This window comes from Eutrigla gurnardus (assembly GCF_963514095.1).
Source record: "Eutrigla gurnardus genome assembly, chromosome: 8".
Classification (NCBI taxonomy): Eukaryota; Metazoa; Chordata; class Actinopteri; order Perciformes; family Triglidae; genus Eutrigla; species Eutrigla gurnardus.
In genome coordinates this window covers 20,303,954-20,324,254 of record NC_139922.1, presented here as the reverse complement: position 1 = coordinate 20,324,254, position 20,301 = coordinate 20,303,954, and the positions used below count along the sequence as shown (strand labels likewise).

At 43.3% G+C, this 20,301-nt stretch overlaps 2 protein-coding genes across 2 annotated transcripts in view; one reads left to right on the top strand and one right to left on the bottom strand.

The window, feature by feature from the left end:
* The window catches only part of plxna2 (plexin A2), a 171,585-nt gene that overhangs the window by 86,364 nt on the left and 64,920 nt on the right, over positions 1–20,301 (bottom strand). The window contains exon 4 of the mRNA XM_084014686.1: positions 18,059–18,193. Within this exon, the coding sequence (XP_083870812.1) occupies positions 18,059–18,193 (135 nt within the window). The remainder of the gene's footprint in view (positions 1–18,058; positions 18,194–20,301) is intronic.
* On the top strand, positions 6,625–15,069 carry LOC311016765 (uncharacterized protein). The gene is made up of 11 exons (XM_084014690.1): positions 6,625–6,655; positions 8,513–8,601; positions 9,031–9,180; positions 9,440–9,594; positions 9,773–9,909; positions 10,041–10,134; positions 10,370–10,481; positions 10,714–10,940; positions 11,071–11,245; positions 11,354–11,484; positions 11,840–15,069. Exons 2-11 carry the CDS (start codon positions 8,514–8,516, stop codon positions 12,155–12,157), a joined length of 1,587 nt encoding a protein of 528 aa, XP_083870816.1. The 5' UTR covers positions 6,625–6,655; position 8,513; the 3' UTR covers positions 12,158–15,069.

The window sequence follows — 20,301 nt, the reverse complement described above, 5'->3', positions numbered from 1 at the left end:
AGGCAGACAGACAGCGAGGGTGAAAGAGACAGAAAAAAAAAAGAGAGAAGGGGGGGTCTATGACGGCGGTTGACATACTCACAGCTCTTAATTATAGACCTGATTATTCTGGCAGGATGGCTCCTGGACTGTTCCTTTGGCTCACATTCACAAAGTGACAAGGTGTGCATGCACACACACACATTCACTGCACACGAATGTGAACGTGCACTTCCAACCCCATCTCCCAAAAAAGATTCTGTGAATACGCTCCACGGGAAGCATATCATCTCCCGGATTACGGTCGCGGTTTTAAACACACGGAGTAGTGAAACAGGAAAACAAAAATGCAACAAGCTACTTGGCTAAGTTTAGTAAAACAGCATGGTTGGGCTTAAAATATGCATGTTTGTTATGTAACTGAATGTTGTCTCCTGTTGTTGGTTTGACCCATTCTTCCAACCTCAAAATCTCCTTCCGAAAATGTAACCTAGGAGAAAAAAAGTTTCCCTTGAAACGTATCTATCTATCTATCTATCTATCTATCTATCTATCTATCTATCTATCTATCTATCTATCTATCTATCTATCTATCTATCTATCTATCTATCTATCTATCTATCTATCTATCTATCTATACTCTGCAAGAATTCCACATGGTGCAACCATGTAGCAAAAGACAGCATGTAAAAAAAACGGATCTTCTTTTTCCAGGGGTTTGGTTTGTGGGTCAGATGGATAATGGCAAACTCTGGGAGACTGCAGACACACAGAGACAGAGGTGTCAGACAGTCTGAGGATCAGGTATCCTTTTCCTCATTAACTCATATTATGTCAGGAGGGCAGTGAGACTCCTGCAGGAGAGGTGTGTGCGCGGTAGGAGACAGCCGTGCTGGTATTGAGGGGTGTGCAGACACACACAAACAAGATGGTAAAACCACAAACAAACCCTCGCATGGGTCTCGAAATCCATTCACACTCGACTCGACACTATGGAGTCTATTTGTTGACATCAAGCTCCACGCGGCCACGCGGATTCACAGCTCGTGCAGCGCGTTAGCTTGTATTGACCTCTGCCGAGATAGCAGGGGACTTGGGTGTGAAGGTGGGAGAGGGGGAGATGGCGGGGGGGCAGATGGATGGATGGATGGATAGGGAAATGGAAGGTAAAAGGGCGTTCAGGCTAGGACCTTGGTGCACAGGCTTCTATTAATTAACAGCTTGATGGGGGCTGACAGGACGTGTGCTGCTATCAAATAATGAGGTAAGGATTGGCCAATGGTTCCAGGGCACAAAACCTGATTAACACTAATCCTGGCTTAAGTCAATTAACAATGCCTGCTCAGGGACTCATGCAAATGAGGTGCCTTTGTTAGGTGGGCAAGCACAGAGAGCAAACAGCGCTCGACATTCAGACATGTTAAAACATGGCTACAACATAGCCGGAATGGGGGGAAGGATACTCCTCTCGGTCATCATGAGAAAGAGATATATGTCAAGCAGATGGATGCTATGAAAACACAATTCAATGAAGGGGGAGTCCCTAAATGTGACCCCTTCCGAGTCAGTGAACCCTTGAACTTCCCACAACCCCTCGACCTCACAGTGCCCAGAGACCACGCGTTAACAGATAAAAAAATGCCCACGCATTAAACCGAAAACGTGGGGCTCGTATGTCAACGCGCAGCCACATAAACCTTCCAACGCCTCCGATTCAGGCAGGAAATGGGGCAAATGCAACATGCACACAAATTAACTACCGTGAAGAGTTGGTGAGTGAATTTTTCATTCAGCAGCTGCAACGTCATACGATACAAGATACCGACTGAAAAATAAACCACTAATCGGCAGATACGTGTGGCACACAGAGTGAGAGCAGGCTGTTCAGTATAGAAATACTACAATACAGACGGTAATAAAAACATACACTTAAGGTAATAGCAACATGTGGTAGTTATTCTAGCGTATTCAGTTCAAACTATACAATACACATATGGGAAGGCACATAAGCTGGAGATTAAGGGAGCTTGACAAGTGGGTCAGGGATGAAAGTGGTTTCACGCTAAATGGCATCATCAATAACATTGGATGTGTGTATTGACAGGGGAATTCATCCTAGTTTGTCCAGGTGTCAATATCAAGTGAAGCTGTCAGGGAAACAGCGAAGAATCTAAGCCCAAGGTACCTAACTGCAGACCCCCCTCCCCCCCACCCAACCCCCAACGTCGCCTACCAACCGCCTTTCCAACTGTGGCGCACCTGGGTAAAGAAGCGGCCATGGGATTGATTTACTGGCCCTTGCCCCACACGGTTGCCGAGCTGACCCCGGCGTCGCGCTTACATCCCAGATAAAACATGACGGCCAATCTATCAAGGCAGGTGTCTGCTGTCTGACTGATAGCAGGCTGTTCCCGGAGATGTTTGTCTGTTGCTCGGTCTGTCGGGGAAAAAAAAAAACTGTAGGCCGAGGCCACAGTAACCCTCTCCCGATGGCAGGGAGGAACGGCATGCAGATGTGTTGTCCATATGTTGGCACACGGCATCACCGTTCCCTCATGCATGATGGAGAACCTTTGTTCAGGTCACTTCCCTCATATAAACACGAGGGCAGACTTTACGGTTGAATTCATATTTAGCACCGCCTGTTGTATAAAACAAACCTCATTTGACCTCGATTGAAGGTTTAATTGAAGTTAGGTACAATATATATTTCTTAACTCTCAGTCATGTGGCTCAAAACCCAATGGCGGATTCAACGGGGGAATTTGGGGACAGTCAGGAACTTGCGAGAGAAAGATAGCCCTTATCCCCGTGGAATGCAAAACTTCAAATTCCAAAGTAAGAAAAGACGGATCCTGGTTTTTCAAACTCATTGGGATTGTGGGAGAACTTGAAAAGGAACTTGATTGTCCTCCGCGCTGTAATGGTGGGGAGTCGGGACTCTTTGTCCGAGTGTCACTGATGGACAGATTGGTGAGCAACACAGTGCTAAGGGTCAGTGGTCAAACCCCTTGTTCACTCTGTGACGGCTGCAAGCTAACCTGACTGCTCTAGTGCCAACGCAGGGGTCAAGGGACAGCAGGGCAACACTTGTTGAGGTCGTCGGAAACCCCTTTGCGGCTCATCCTCGACTAACAAACTAAACAGTGGAAAGGAAGGAGGGGCCCAGAAGTAGAACCAACGCGCCAATCTTTTGTCCCTGTGCCAGTTTGACTTTGCTTGCCCTACTGTTGTGTCCATTATTTGGGACCTGGACCTTTGCCAGACTGCTTAACCCCCCAACAGACTGCTTAGCCCCCCAACAGATTAGTGTTCTATGAGATAAGTAAGGAAGCATCTTCTAGTAAACGCTGAAGCAGATGGTTAAAATAAGGATCGGGCTTTTAGGAGGAAAACGCAAACAATAACATGCAGAAATACTTCAGTCTGACTAAGAGGCCTGGACATCAGCCAGTCCAATCTGCTTGTTTTGTAGGATGTACACAGTACACCCAGGAAACAAAAAGCGCCACACAAACACTGCTGCTAGTCACTTTCTTTGGAAGTCTGATCAAGCTGCGACACCTACAGTGCACAGTGGAAGTCCTGGCTAGAAGCCGTCGTGTGTTCCACGGCCATTAACACATGAAATCAGCGTGTCATACACACCAAAGTCCTGCATAATGATGAGCCAGGAGAACGTCAGCTAATCTAAGCCTGGATGAGGTGTGAATGAATCCTATTTCCTCCCGTCTTGATAACCACTGAACCCATTTCCTACCAATCTAACCACACCAGGCAAACAAAGGTTCAGGGGGGATAAGGAGAAGGAAGGAGGAGGAGGATAAAACTCTAGGAGAAAGGGGGGGGGGGGGGGGCTTGTAGGGAGAACAGGTTGAGAAGAGGCCTCATACAAAAAAAAATGTAAAAAAAAAGAAGAAAGAATCCATGCATGGATTTCAAATTTCACAGCTGAGCACCTGGGAGAAATTGCCAGGCTTGGAAAAAAAAAGAAAAAAGGAGGACTTCTTTTCTTTTCTGATAATCTGTGAGCTGTAATGTTGCCGTTCCATACATGGAGCCGGGCGAGGGAGGAAGGATGGGCGTACGAGGATTGGAGGCTGAGGGGGTTTAATGTTTGCTAAAGAGCCAAGGGTGTACTGGAGAGTGACAGCAGCACATGGCTGAACGCCCCTATAGGGGGAAGGACGGTGTGTCTGTCCATGAAAGACGAGTCTGTTTTACAAGCCAGCTCGGTATCCCTCAGTTGGTCATGCTAGCAAGAATTTCACACTTATCCTTATAAAGAGCCGGCAATTAGACGGCCACTTTTTTCACTGAGAACACTATTAAGTCTGTTAAGGTCTATTATGTAGCCTTGTGTGCCGCAGCCATAAAACATTCCAAAGAAACCATTGAGCTCAATTACAAAGTCAACACCTGCTTCTTTTCTTCAGATTTAATTAAGACGCGATAAAAATGTACCCACTTACATTTTTTGTCCCATTCTGTGTTTTTTCTTTCTTTCTTTCTTTATTAAGGTGTTTTCCAAAACCTTTTTTGAAAGGCAGAACTAAGGCCACGCCACAGGTATCACTTCAAAACCCGTTCAGATGTTAAATCTTGATTGTTCCCCATGAATAATACATCATAGCCTGGGCTTTGCATACTGGCCGCTGACCAAAGCAACCGACATAATGCAGTCACTGATTCTCAACCGTGTGTGATGAGTGCTCTCCCCTACTGCTGGGTGCCAGCGGCCCAAACAGCACAATACACCACAAAGGGAATGAAAAGAGCTTCATAAAAAAAAAGATGTTGATAATCCAGAGGCCCCCGAAAGACCCCCATTTGATACAGAAGTAGTTGTCGCCATTTATCCGAGTGCGCTGCATTGTGTTGATAAACCAACAACAAAAGACAGCGAACGCCGCTCAAGGCCTCGTGCGGGGCCAACGGTGTCAAACATGCTTATATATCGATGGCTTCGACTTCAAAACATAAAAGAAAGCAGTACATCACAGAATACACACACACAGGAGTGGTCGTGGTGTTAGAAGAAACAAGTAAAGCTCTTTTGCATTCTCAGGCTTACACATCCTGAAAGAGACGTGAGAAAGAGAGGAGGAGGAGAAAAAAAGGAGTGGTTGGGTAATGAATGAGAGACAGAGAGAAAGACAAAAGGCTCCAGTTGGCAGGGAGGAGGCCAGGCCAAACACTCCATGCAGATCCAACGCTCTGAATTTGCATGAGCTGGCAAAAGCACCAGTGGTTGAGCTCTGCTCCAGCTGCCGTTCACACATGGATACTCTCTCTACCTGTTTGATTAGAGCCTCCACTGGAATAGTGTGGATTTTGGAGTACTGCTTTAGGCACGGTGTAGCCAGCCTTCTGGAAAGCAGGGCTCTCTGCGTTACCATGTAAAACGTGTGTAGTTTGGACCCATGTGTGCTTTGTTACAGCGGTGCATGATATGCTATTCACTTTGAGATCCGCAGCGTTTGATGCGATATGAACAGCGGCGAGGTGTTTCATGAATGAAAGACGTTTCGGGGGGCATTTCATATGATGCAGATGGAGAGGGAAAGACAAGTCAACAAGGATGGGGGGGGATCTCCCCAAACAGCAATGACCTTTGTCCTTCCATCGCAACATTTGCTGCCGACATCCCTCTCCAGCCAAGTTTTTTTTTTTTTTTTTTTAAATCGCTGGATTATTGGTCTAAATATAGACGCAGTCGAACACAAACTCGCACAACATGACTCAAACATGTGATCTGGCAGAAATCCCATATGACGGATCACAGCGTGCACAAGGACAGTTGGAAGGCACACACGCTGGAAGTGTGAGTCCGGGTGAAAAACCCAGAGATGTTTTTAAAGGTTTTCCAATAGAGGCACCGTAGTGGATCTACGCAGATGTCTGAGGATGAAAAACTGCAGTTACATATTTCAGGACTGTCAGTAATGATGCAGCACCCTACAGGAAGGGTTAGCGCACACACACACACACACACACACACACACACACACACACACACACACACACACACACACACACACACACACACACACACACACACACACACACACACGCGCACACGCACACAGCTCCTGGAGAAGAAAAAGTCAGTGAGCCAGGTCTTTTCATCAGTTCCACTGCGCTGCCTCGCATTGGGTCAATCTCGCCACATCATTAATACTGTGGATGCCATTGTCATTACATCTACAAAACAAAAGCACAGTTTAACGCGGCGGCAACGTGGATCGAATGTGAAACGGGGGGCTATTAAATACGAAGGGAGGGGTTGGTGAATGATCGGTGTCTGGTGTGGGAGGGTGTGAGAAAAGAAACAAATGAGGCCGAGAGAGAAAGTTCTTTCTCGGCGGTGAAACAGAACTTGGGTCGGGGAAGTGAATGTGAAGAATGTCTATACATATGCAGTACACAGGAAAAATGAGAGAGTATTTTTTTCAGAGTTATCATTATTTTCCTCTAAAAGAGTAATTTTTACTAATTTTGGATTGTAATTATTTCCAGTGGCTACTAGAGTAGGAGGAAAAAAATAGAGTAAATCCTATTGGAGTAATATCAAGAACACGCCCACTAATGTTTCTTAGGTTTCGTTTCTGCCGCCATTTTCTACCCCAGCAGTGGAACGTCGAGGTGAACGGCAGTGGTGGACGGCGGTAGCAAGGTAAGTCAGCAAAGTACTAATGTAAGATAAAATGTCAGCAGCATTTTTGTTGGCTTACTTTAAAGGTAATGCTTGTGAGTAACATTGCAGCTAGCGAGAATGGTGGTATCACACACTGCATTACCGCCAATGTCGAAGCTAACGTTAGCTTCAGCACAAACTATAATATTAGATGTGAATTTAAACCGAGCCTCACTCTTGTTAGCTTAATTTACCACGTGTGTGTTTTACTGAGCTTAATTTCTACTTTTCTTTATCGAAGAAGGTTTACACTGAATTGAGTTGTGCACTCGGTTGTTTTAATTTAATGGGCCAGTCTAGTATGTGTCGACTGTTTTCTCTGCTATTCGGTTAGCAAGCACGTGTGTTTTACTCTGGGTTGAGTCATGACGCTCTTCGGTTAGTCAGTGGGTTTTTTTGTGTGGACCGTTAGCAAGCACATGTATTTCACTCTGAATTGAGGTATTTACACTGAGCGTTTTCACCTGCTGTTTGGTTTGCAAGCAGTGTATTTTACTCTGAATTGAGTAATGTAAGGAGAGTGTCCACGAGGACACTTTCGGACAGTTTTTTCAAAACATGAATTAATTTCTGAACCGTATTTGAATCGCGGGATCTTCCGCTTTCCGAGCATATTTGAATGGTGCCTGTGACACCAAAGGACCAAGGTGTGTGTGTGTGTGTGTGTGTGTGTGTGTGTGTGTGATCACAGATGCTAACGAGCGTAGCGTCGATGCTACCGTGTAAAGACCGACGCAACGCTTTAACGTGTTTCATTGTCATTACTGAACCGTTTGATAGAAACGAGCTGTAAACTGTGTCTGAATCGCGGGATTCTCTGTTTTCCGAGGGTCCTTGAAGGGTCCCTGTGTGACACCAAGGGACAGAAACAGACGTCTCTCGTCCTTTCCCCTAGACGGTTCCTCGTGACAGTAGTGTAAAACAGACGGATACAATTACACACCACGAGGAAAAAATACACTTATTTAATTATTTTACCATACCCCTTGCTTATTTTTGACCCCAGCTGTTGTCATTACTGTTGTGAAGCAGTAACTTGTTTAGCCTATTATTATAACTTCATCATTGTTATTGTCATCATCTTTATGACTAGGCTATTTTATCTTTTATAACAATTATTGTTTCTACTGTGTGATTTGTTTTATTATTATATCATCACTATGATCATTCATTTGTCTTCAGAAACTTCCCAATTAACACTTTTATGTGAGCCAAAGTCATCATTACATAATTTTTTTATTGTTAATATTGATAAATGTTAACAAAATGTATTTGTGTGCTGTTAGTTGCTGATGTTTAGTATATTCTGGGTGTGTAGGCCTTTAGTGGTACTGTACATTCTGTCTATTGTCATGATAAATGAGCTGTAACTCACAGATTTTTTTAACTGGGTGATTTTAGTTTTTTGTGAAATATGGCATGCTCACCCAAAAGTAAGGTTTAAATGAGACTTTACACAGTAGCAGATACAATGGCAGATTTTCCTGAATCATATGATGCATAATACTTGGTACTACCTGAAAATATAAGCTCAAAATTGATTAAAATATAGCACTATTTCCAGGCGTTTTAGGTCTATGTAGGATTACCATTTTACCTGCTCTTCGGTTAGCTAGTGTTTTTATTGTGTATGTAAGACACACATGGAGACATTGGCAATGATGAACACTCATCCGTTACACAGCTTTCAAACAGCATTTAATGAGATGCAAATGCAGAGTGGTATTGAGCCTACCTGTAGATAGGGCTTTTGTAATACTTAAGCTAATTGTAGCATTCAATGCATGAATTGTTGTGCTCTATATCATCTTAGTAACTGTTTTATTTCCCATAAAGGATGCAGGCTGTAAGAGTGAAGTACCGAGACCGCCAGAAATACATTTGTTTTGAAGGGCAACTGACCTTCAAATTATTTTTGGAGTGTGGTGAGTGAAACAAATTGCACAACCTACTGGGTGTCATGTGTAAATTAGTGATGCTGTGTTATATTTATTATTATTATCATCATTATTATTATTATTATTGTCAAGGACCCTTAGAAGTATATGTATTTGATTTTGGAGCCCCATCTCTAAATGTTGTTTTGTGTACCCCAAGAAAAAGAACGATTTGAGTTAGAAATGTTCGCTGTAAAAGTATATTCAAAGATTTGCAGAAATCTTCATGATTAAAAAAATAAATAAAAGGCAGATATACTGAGCTCATAGTGCGGCACTCGTGCTATGAGCTTGCAGATCTGCTGTTTTTGAATATCTATTCCTTTTTAAAGCTAAAGTATAAAATTATTGTTTTAAAAATAAGATTAATTGCACAACAGAATATTAATCTTGTGCAATATTGTTTTGTCTTCACAGTTTCCAAGAAATTTGAAATTCCTACCTTGGACTTAAAAGTCTATGATGATTTGAACACTGAAGTTGACGAGGATGCGTTTGCGTTTCTTCTAATGAAACCAGACCTGGGTGTGCTTGAGGTCTGTTTACCCAAGGGCTCAGATTTTGAGGGTGAGTCACTTGTTACTTATAACCCATGCAGTCCTGGCTAACCTTGTAATGCAACATAGTAAAGAGAGACTCATCCACGTTGCATGACATTTTGAATTTATGCCTCTTCAGACACTTAAGAAAGCATCTGTGGAATTACTAGCTTGGTGTGTGGATCCATCCTAATCTAATGTGATCTTTTACATTACTCTTATCACAGATGATCCCCTCTTGCTAATGACATGTTATTATAATCACACCTGTTATGTCAACATTCTAGATTCAGTGAGCCCCTCTACAAGCCACTCCATTGCCAGCAGCAGCAGCTCCTTTCTCAGCTCTGGTGCAGAAAATGTAGGGGACTCTGATGACACCATCATTTTGCAGTCTAGTCCTGCCCAAAGAAACAGAGCTGACCTGACTCGTCTCGCTCAGGTAAGCTTTGCAGATGGAGAGATCAAGATGGTGATTCTGATAAAAGGGGTAAGGGGGGAAATGGCAAAGTAAAGTATTTGTAGAGAAATACAGGGCATGGTTTACATTTTTGTCACTGTAAATGTAATTGGCCACCAAATCCCTGTGTCCCTCCCCTCTTTTTCCCCCTCACACTTAGATCATTGAAAACATTCTGAGGGAGAAACCTGGAGGAGAGAGGATCCTTACAGAGTATGCTCGGAAAAAAAGCCTAACAGATTCCAGAAGACGTGACATGGTGAAGATATTGGTTGCACACATGGCGAGTGAACATGGGTACGATGTCACGTAATTAACATCCAACCCTAGCATTTATGGTTTTATTTGGTGCAGACCAGGTGCAGAAGGCATCAGCATAGCAATACTTTTGTTTGGATCTTGTGTGTGTGTGTGTGTGTACACTGTAGGACAAGCCCTTCAAGGCGTGTTAAAGAGGACTACGCGAAGGGCATCACTGCCTTGTTTCCATATCTGGCCGATCCCCAGGGTACTTTGGGCTATGTAAGTACATAAAACAAGTCTAACCTCTTTACTCATTACTTCTGGTAGTGATCAAAAAGCCAAGTCAGATTTCAACTAAATATTAACATTTCTGTATGCTGACCCTTTCTCCTAACCTCAACAAGTTGAACACAGCAGATGTCAGACTAGTTGACCTTGATTTTAGCAATTCTCCAGACAAGGACATGTGTTAGTTTTTGAAGGAGGAAAAATAAAACCCTTTCTTGGTTTTTAGGAGCAGTATTACAATCCAGAAGATGGGAGTGGATTTCTTGCATGGAGAGTGAAAACACTTCAAAAAGAAGCCTCTGAAGGACAAAAGAAAATAAACCATCAGCCACTGACGGGTACATGATTTTGAGTGTACTTAGTTTTTGTTTTTTTTAATGAGAATTCACATGTTAAATTCACTTTTAATGTGCATAGTCCTTCTTTGTTACAGTAGTGGGCATCGCAGGGGGTTTAGCAAGAAGACGAGTGGCCATCTGTGTGAGGGGTGAAAGTGGCTCAACTTTTTTGAGAAGTAAAGAAAGTATTGCATCAGTATGTGGTTTCACTTTTCACTGATTGCTGTTACAGGTGGTCCAGATTCTGGTGACAGAACTCCCGTCAGTAGGGAAAACCAACTAACCACAGAAACCCAGTGTCGTGAGGCCATCGCACTGATGAAGCATACAACTGATGAAGCAATCATCAAGGAGAAAATGAAACAGACCTTCACCCAACGCCAAGCAATGGTTCATGACCCAGTGAAGTCCTCTGAAATATTCACCACCTTTCCAAGATTTCTTGACATCACGGGAATGGTTTGTCGCTCCTAAACTGCCTTGTATTAAAATGAGCTTAAATGAAAAATGACTTTAAACAGATCTCATCCCTGGTGCACCTATTAACAATGTATGCCATGTTGTTTTCTATATTCCATCTTGTCTGCAGATAGAGCAGGATTTCAGTCTGATGTTTGGTGATGACATCTCTGCAAAGTTCCTGGAGAAGTGGCCTACTCACTACAGGCAGAAAGTCCTTGAACAAAGCCGTGGCCTCACCCAAACAAGGGACCTTGAATATATCCTTCATAACGCTGAATCCACAACAGAAGAACTGGAAGATGGTACACTCGAATTAAAGAAATAATAATAATGGAAGAGGGAAATTGTTTTGGAACAAAAATATAAACATTTTAGTAAAAATGGCTTTCTGAATTTTCTTGTATTTTCAGGATGGGACAGTGAGATGTCCTCCATCTTGCTCCTTATCCACCTCATGCCACCATCACCTCATGGCCGCAACAAGAGACCAGGAAAGCTCTCTGCCAGACAAGCCATTGACCACCTTGTGAGATTTATCAAGGTAATGTTACAGTTTAATTAAAGTTTAAGAAGGCTCACTGTTCTGTCCGTAATATTAAACCTAAAACTCTACTCTTGTGAAATCATGTGATGACCATGCTCATCTGTAATCAGCGAGTGCCCTGTGATATTTATCTGATTTCGCTCCCCACAGATCTATCACCATCGGCCTCAGATACGCTGATATGAATAACTTTATTCCTTTTACATTTAGCAGAATATAAAAATATAAGGCTGAAAATGTTATGCTTTATCTTGCATTTTGTGGCAATAAGTGATTCTGGTGGTGATGATGGGGCCCTAAACTGCAACAGATTAATTTTAATAGCAAGACTAATAAAGTTTTCTTGTCACAGACTGGGACCAGTGTTGAGGGGCATCTGGACAGCATCACAGAGAGCCGTCAACCCTATCTACTGGCTATGGGGACCCAGAGGAGCGCCATTCACAAGTATTTCATTGTGATTGACAAACATGCAATCCCGTGTCAGTCACCAGATTCTCTTGCCTCTTTTGACGAGCTTTTTAAAGCTCATTTCGTCTTCGCTACCTCGTACAACAGGGATCTGGCCAATGTCTACCACTTCTTGCAAACCGCTGTTTACCAGATTGATGCTGCTACCACCAAGGTGAATCCCAGGGTCAAAGAGATGAGAGCTCGGATGCTGCACTGATTTTGACACCTTGAGATGCTTTGGTTTGGAGGGTTCTGATGCTATACTGCAAAGCTGTATTTTGAGGACTCTGATTTTGCACTGATTTGATACAAAGATGTTTTGTTTTATTTGCAAAGGCCCTCAGGTAAATGCCAATTCACTAATTAAGCACTTAAAGTTGATCCACGGACTTTGTTCAGGAAAGACACTTCGTCTGAAATGTGGTCAGCCTGGTTGTTCTCATTTCTTTGGTACTTTTTCTGGGTTTCGAAAACATCTCAAAGCACATGAACCTTGTGATGATCCTGGTGAAGGCCCCTCTATAACTGAAGATTTAGCCGGAAGTTTTGTTGATGGCTTTCCATCAAACAGCGCCCCTTCTGACCCAGTCCTTCTTAATAAGAGTCTTGTAGACAGCTGTGCTGCAACAGTGGCTGAACTTAAAGTGGCAGGTGTAGGCGAAACAATCATTAACTCTTTGGTTACTTCAATGGAAGAGATTGTTGATGATATCCATAATCAAGCAAAAGACTCTGTGAAGCAGTGTCTATCTTTACAGGAACCTATCAAAAGTGAGGTCGAGTGTAAAATTGATCAGTGCTTTGAAAAAATTGAAAATCCTTTTGGTGTCTTAAATTCTGAAACTAAGAGAAGGCAGTATTTCACAGAGAAGTGGGGAGGGGTTGAACCTGTTGAATGCGTTCTTGGTACAAGATTTGATACACGGCGTAATCGGACTACTGGAACTTACGATCCAGCTGTTGTTACTGATAAATTTGCTTATATCCCAATTTTGAAAACATTAGACTTCATTTACAAACACCCTAAGATAAAAGAGATGATGCAGAGTTATTCCAGTTCAAGAGAAGATCTTCTTAATGACTTTTGTGATGGAGATCTTTTCAAGAGTCATCCTTTATTTTCAAAACAGAGGCATGCAATTCAGTTGCAACTTTTCTATGATGATTTTGAATGCGCAAATCCGTTGGGGAGTAAAAAGGGAATACATAAAGTAGGAGCAATCTATTTCACGTTGCGTAATCTTTCTCCAAAGCACAACTCAATGCTGCTTAATATTCATTTGGTCGCTTTATTCCATGCCCAAGACATTAAAACATATGGCTTTTCTAAAATACTTGATCCAATTGTCCAAGACATTAAAGAGCTGGAGACTAAAGGAATTTGGGTCCCACTGTATGATGAAAATGTCTATGGAACTATTGTGCAAGTTACTGGTGACAACCTTGGTCTTCATGGTTTGTTTGGTTTCGTAGAATCGTTCAGTGCCAGATATTGTTGCCGCTTTTGTCTTGCTGAGAAAGAGGACTTTCAGACTGAATTCACAGAAGATTCACCCAAGATAGTGATGCGAGCTCAAGCACTCCACGCAGAACACTGCCAAATAATGGAGAAAACTCCTAGTCTTCCCTATGTGATGGGTGTTAAACGTTCTTGTGCTCTAAATTCCTTGCAGTACTTCAATACATGTGAAAACTTCTCTGTCGATATTATGCACGATATCTTGGAGGGCGTGGCACAATATGAAATGAAGCTGCTAATACTGCACTTGATCAAAAACTACACAACATCAAAGGAAATAGACAGGAGAATTAAGAACTTTAACTATGGCTATATGGAACAAAACAACAAGCCACCTGCATTGAAGTTAGTAGAGGACTCAAATGACTTGGGTTTAAATGCGATCCAATCTTGGTGTTTACTTCGCAATCTCCCACTTATATTTGGAGACTTGGTTTGTCGAGATGATCAACACTGGTATTTGCTTCTGTTGTTGCTTCAAATAGTAAATATTGTCTTTTCTCCCAGGTTATCAACTGGCATTACCATTTATTTGAAACATTTGATTTCAGAGCACCATGGTTTATTCAAGCATTTATTTCCCAACAAGAGGCTGCTCCCAAAGCATCATTTTATGGTGCATTATCCTACATGCATTCGTAAAATTGGACCAATTTTGCATACCTGGTGCATGCGCTATGAAGCGAAGCACAATTTCTTTAAAAAACAACTAAAAAGCTTCAAAAATATAACTAAAACATTGGCAAAGAAACACCAAAGTCAGGTAGCATATAGTTGGCAGACATTTGAGCCTGACAGACTGGTGCTTGGGCCAAGTAAAATGGTAGCTTTAAATGTGATGGACAGGGGCTGTGAGATAGCAGAGGCTCTTCAGGTAACGATTGACACTAAGGTGTTAGATGTTAGATGGGCCAAACACCATGGAAATATGTATCGTCCAGGTTTAGTTGTTTGTCTTAAAGTGCTTAATGAGATGCCAGTTTTTGACAAAATCCACCGTGTTGTTCTAAAAGATGACAGGTTACTGTTGATTACATTTGCACTACAAACCGTGTGTATGGATGAGCATTTTTATGCATTTAAAGTAGTGTGTACTGCAGAAGGACCTCATGTTGTTGATGTCAAAGGGCTTTTGTGTCACAAAGCATTCGATATGCAGATGTCATACAGTAATGATGATTCAAGTTCATTTATTGTTCCATACTGTTTCCTATGATAAAAGCTAGCTAAGCTCTAAATATTGCACTGGGGATGAACAATGGATTTCTGAATTTCTTTGCCCATAATGCAAATTCTAGTTTATTCATATTTTCTCCTCTTATCTAATCCACCCAATTTCCAAGAGCACATTGTGTCCAAATTGTGATGGCCCACCAATTGGGCGTAAATGTTTTGGCTGGGCTGATGGCTATTGCAATATTTTACAGCCTTATCTGCAGCTACTGATGGTGTGGTGATAGTGTGCATACCTGCTTGCAGTATAGTTTTTTTTATTTTATTAAATAATAGGGATGTGTCACCCTGAAAGACCTTTTTTTGAGGCAATTTTGATTTTTCATGTATTATGTACAATGCTGTCATTACAAAGGCCAACGGTTCTGACATGTATTTTATGGGTGCTCAATGCATGTTATGCATTTAAGAAAAATAAAAGTGCATTGTTGAATATTCATTTCTGGTCTTTTTTATTTAAAACATTGTAATCCAGAGTTATCATTATTACAATCAATATTGAGTAAAATACAACTCTTTATTGAGTGAAATAGAGCTCTATTCATAGTAGAATTAGACCTCTATTTTGAGGCAGCTACTACTCTTTACAGAGTGAAATACAACTCTATTAATAGTAGAAATATAACTCTATTATGAGGCAGTTACTACTCTGTTATTAGTAGTAATAGACCTCTATTTTGAGGCAGTTACTACTCTGTATTGAGTGAAATACTGTTGGAGTTGTTCTCACTTTATGCTAAATTGAGTAAATTTTAAGATTGTGGAGTAAAATATGAACTCTAGATAGAGTAGAAATAACTCTGAAAATGTAACTCTATGACGAGAGTAAATTTTACTCTTTTTGGACTGGGACCAAATACTGTCTTTTTGGGAGTAAAATTTTACTCAAATTGAGTAAAATTTACTCTTCAAAATTTCCTGTGTAGGTGTAATCTATATAAATTCATATGCGAGTGAGAGGGAAAAAAAGGCGAGATGAAAAGCTTTATGGAGATTCCATTTGAATATTGAATGGGAGACTGGTGCACGTGTCTGTAATTATAGGGTTTTTTTTGTGTTTTTTTCCCCCTACAAGTGTACATGTGATTGCTGGAGCCGGTGCATTATTTCGGTACCTATGCAAATGAAATGGGAGGGAGCATGTGCTTTGTGTGTCTCCCTGTGGGTGCCTGTTCGTGTTTACAAAAGGCCTCGCACATCCCACGATGCTCAGCTTCACCGCAACACACACAGACAGGTGTGAGAGAGAGGGAGAGGGAGAGAGAGAGCCCAGTTTGTGGAACGTGGCCTCGCTGAGCAAATATTACTCCTGCTCTCCCAATCTCTCTCTCCCTCCCTCTGTCTCTCTCTCTCTCTCTCTCTCTCTCCCACTGTGCCAAACACAGAAAGGCCTCTTTGTTATTCAGAGTCGGAAATGCAGCCGGAGCCAAATCTGCTCTGCTTTCCGTTTGATACCATCCCTCCCTTTGTTCTCTCCGTCTCCACATCACCATGCGCTCGGCCTCAGACGGCATCGGGCCGGGCACATGGGAACAAGCGGCGCTAAGACGAGACGGATCTTGTGATGCCCTGCGTGTCTGACTTCAAGTGTAGCTCGAAGTGATATTTAGGATAATGATGAGATAAAGGTCATATATGCACGGGATGCTGATGCGAAGAGGTTATACTTTGAAGGTGGCTGCGTTCATTTCTATATTTTTTGGGGGGATAGTGGTTTATTGAACGATACAATGTGGTTCCCGATAAAATACATCTTGATTTTGCAACCCTGAGTAGAAAGAGGTGACGTTAGAAACAAATCATTTCGGTTGAATTTGCAGAATCTATGAAAAAAAATAAAAAATGAATGTGTCTGTGGCCACGGCAAATCCCAAACCAGTTACTGTCGGGTGTGACTATCGAGTGGGATCCTTGAACGTACAAGCCGACACTCCCAAAGTAGGTGAGAGCATTTGAATATGTGTGTGCGCGTCTGTCTGTGTTGATCCTCGCCAACCCCGAGAGAGCAAGACAGAAGAGTCTACACGCTGAATGCTAATAATATTCACCAACATCACTTCTCATTCAGATGACTAGTAGTTATGAGCTCGACATCAAAAGCTTGTTTCATCTGCGGAATAAGTGGGAATAAAGGATTTAGCGAAGATGGGAAACAGACTTTAGACCTCGTACAAACTCGTCTTTATCTGCTGAATGCCTCGCTGCAGAGTCATCATCTCACTGGAAGACACATGTGTGTGTGTGTTGTCTTTGTGCTTTGGTGTAGCAGATTTAAATCTGTATCTTCGAGGTATAAATACAAATATGTAAAAGTAGGTGTACAATAAGAATGTTTTCAAGTAGCAATTAACAAGGACTTTTTTGCTTTAACTTGACATTATGAAGAGAAATGTAGATTACACCATGTGATATCTATGGCATAATGACTCCATTGGTTCCCTATAAGTCACACATTCACTATGCATTCAGTCTGCCACATCTCTCAGAAAAATGATGGCACAAAGATAGTGTGTCAACACAAGCCAAAATGATGGCTGACTGGTTTACTGGGCTGTAACCAGTGACTAAAACTTTTCTAGAAGTAGTGAAACCCTGTTTGCTGCTCTCTCAGCGATGGACGCCGCTGCCTGAGTAACTCCCTCACATCCCATCCGCCCACCGCGGCTCCTAACCTGTAAGCTCCAGCCGGCCGGTTGTCGAGTGTGTTAAAAGCAGCGATAAGGAGAGAGGACTGCAATCTATCACCTCACACTGACAGCCTCGCACGTCGTCTGTCTCCTGGGTTGCTGCGCCGCCACGCTCCCCTGCAGCTGCTCCTCCTCTCCTCCCGTCACTTCTCCCCTCTCTTCTATCCTACCGCGTCTTCCTCCCCTCTCATCTCCTCACCCCTACTCTGCCCTCGCCTTTTGCCTACTCTGTATGTCAGCGGCGTGGATGGCTATCGGCTGCTTCCCCACCACGGCCAACAGTGCTGTGTCACTTCATGAGAAGTGTGAAAGGATGACCTTGCATTCTGTCTCTCTCTTTACTCCGGCCTAAGCCAGTCCTACGCTACTCCAGCTGTCCCTCTTTGCCTCATCACTCTTCCTCCTCACATACTCTACCTCAGCCAGCCGGCTACTGCCCTTCATCTCTCTCTCTCTCATTCTACCACGTCTCTATTTCTTTCTCCCTGCCCTCATTGTTCTCCTTCATTATCAAACGCTGTCACAATGTCCCCCGCTGTGCCACCCAGGTTATTTATAGCTCACAGAGGGCGGTGGTGCTTGTGATGCTACGAGCTGGGCCATCTCAGGCCTCGCTGAAGCACACACACATACTTCCTGACATTTAGACATAGGCAGACACAGTCTGTCCGACACCTACCTGTCTCTCAGACATGACGTAGAGGTAGTTGCGGTCGAGGGAGAATGCCATATCTCGCAGGACAGAGCTGCCGTCCTTGATGACCGATAGCGTCTCGTACTGGACGCCGCCGTGAGGAGGCCCGTCGACACGAATCTGTGGAAGGCAGAAAAGAAACAGGTCCATGATTGCTATTTATATCAGTATGACAACGGGAGTGTGTGTGTGTGTATGTGTGTGTGTGTGTGCAGAGACAGAATGATTGACAGGGATGTGAGATATGGGTCAAATAATGTTTGCAAAACAACCTATCGTTATCATTTAACCACTCGGAGATTGGAGTGGGTGGAGGGCTGTTTGGAAAGTGACAGAGAAAGAGTGCACAATTGAAAATGGCAGAGGGATGACTTTCAAATATGTTCTTTTTAATTCCCCCCCCTAAATGTGTGTCACTAATTGTATTCTATGAGGTAAATGTCGGCCCCCAGTTATCCCAAATAGGATGGGGTTACAACAACTGTTAAGAATTATATGCTGATATTATTAGACCTTTGTGAAACCTGACCGCTGTTTTCCTTCCCTCTTTCTCCTGCTGAGTGATGTATTCCCCCAGTAAAGCTTTGAACTTGAGGCCAAGACCTCCTCACTACAAAAAACAGAGGAAAAGCCTTCTAATGACTTATTCCAGGGGCATGACCCTCCCTGACCCAAGCGGGCCCCCGTTTCTTCATTATTCACCAGAACCTCGTTGGACAAATATATAACCAGGACACTAAATCTGGGGGGGGAGATGTGAGATCTGTGATGCTGGGCGTGAGAGATGTCTCCATGATGTCACATGTCACGAGGCCCTCCTCCGCCCATGAAAGCTGATGGCTCTATCATCCGACCATCCCCGCCCGCTTCCCTCCACCCAAACATTCATCTTTCCATTCAGATGGTTGACAGCAGCAAAGAGCAGCCAGACTCTCCAGAAAACATCACAGAGGGGAAAGTCAAGGTCATGTGTCTGTCAAACGAAGATCAACTGGGAGGGCGGGAGGGTATGTGAGCAAACGTGCACACACACACACCACACACACACACACACACACACACACACACGTATGCTGCATGGTTAAGTAAGGGAAATGTGATGTAAGTTCACACAAAGCCCCCCGGAGCTTTGCCTTCAAAGCTCGAGGGTTAGCCGAGTGCATGACAGCAGGCGGCACAGTTGAGGGGAAGAACTCAAAAATGGTAAGAGGCCTTCCACGGCTGACCTACCGCTGACCTTGGCAGGCCAAAGCCAAACACTGAAAAGAAGACATATGTGAAAACCATATGTAGGAGGAGGAGAGGCAGGATGTGGGGGCCGTGCCAGTCTTCGTCTGGTTACTGACACGGCGGCGTGGAGGGGAGGACCTCAGCAAATATGCTCATCCATGAAGCATGTCGGCCAGACCGCCGCTTGTTCTGTTCACAACCGCCGCGGCTGCTGGTATTGTGCGTTTGTGTGCCCCCATAGGAGCAGTCTGTCACGCCGTGATATGTGTCCGAGCAGGTCGCCACGAGGGATCAGGAGATAACCTCCCCCCGCTGCACGCCTGCAGTTCATCTGAATCAGATTGTTATCGCACACGGTCTCTCACCACTGTCCAGGGGCCTCTACATTCACGTACGACCAGAAACACACACACACACAGCTGTTCCTGGAGCATGTCCAGAATAAAACCTCGCCTCTCAAAGCAGGGCTATAACACTTCATTAACCACAACAACATGCCAGACCTAGAAATGACTAAACAGCAGACACGTTTAATCGGGAGGTGTGTACAAAGAGCTAAATAAGCCAAATAATGAATGACCTCCTCTATTCCCCACTCACAAAATACTGTCCGTTTCTTGTGAATATACTTTCTTCGTTTCTTTTTTTCAAACAGCTTAAGCCTATGGCTCACGTACAGAAAATGGAATCAACAGAAGTGGCGCTCGAGCACTCAGGAAGCACTCACACTCTCCCACCGTGTGCACACGAACACACACACATCCAGCCGCTTTTCACCTTCTCCATAGTAGCAGTAAATCTTGTGTTACATTCACACATATGCAGACACAGACACACACCCACGACATTGTAAGGATGTGAGGAAATGTGTGTGTTTGAGGAACTTTGCAGGCCAGGCTCACCTCTGGGTGGGCGAATGAGACAAAACATAAAAAAAAAAAATAAAAAAAGGAATGGAAAATGAAAACCTTGGGCAAGTAAATGGAAAAACCAATGCT

Coding starts and splice junctions, on each gene's coding strand:
- LOC311016765 (XM_084014690.1), top strand. CDS start 8,514: ATGCAGGCTGTAAGAGTGAAGTACCGAGACCGCCAGAAATACATTTGT. Junction 9,595..9,772: donor ACCTGACTCGTCTCGCTCAG/GTAAGCTTTGCA, acceptor CCTCACACTTAG/ATCATTGAAAACATTCTGAG. Junction 10,482..10,713: donor AAACCATCAGCCACTGACGG/GTACATGATTTT, acceptor TTGCTGTTACAG/GTGGTCCAGATTCTGGTGAC.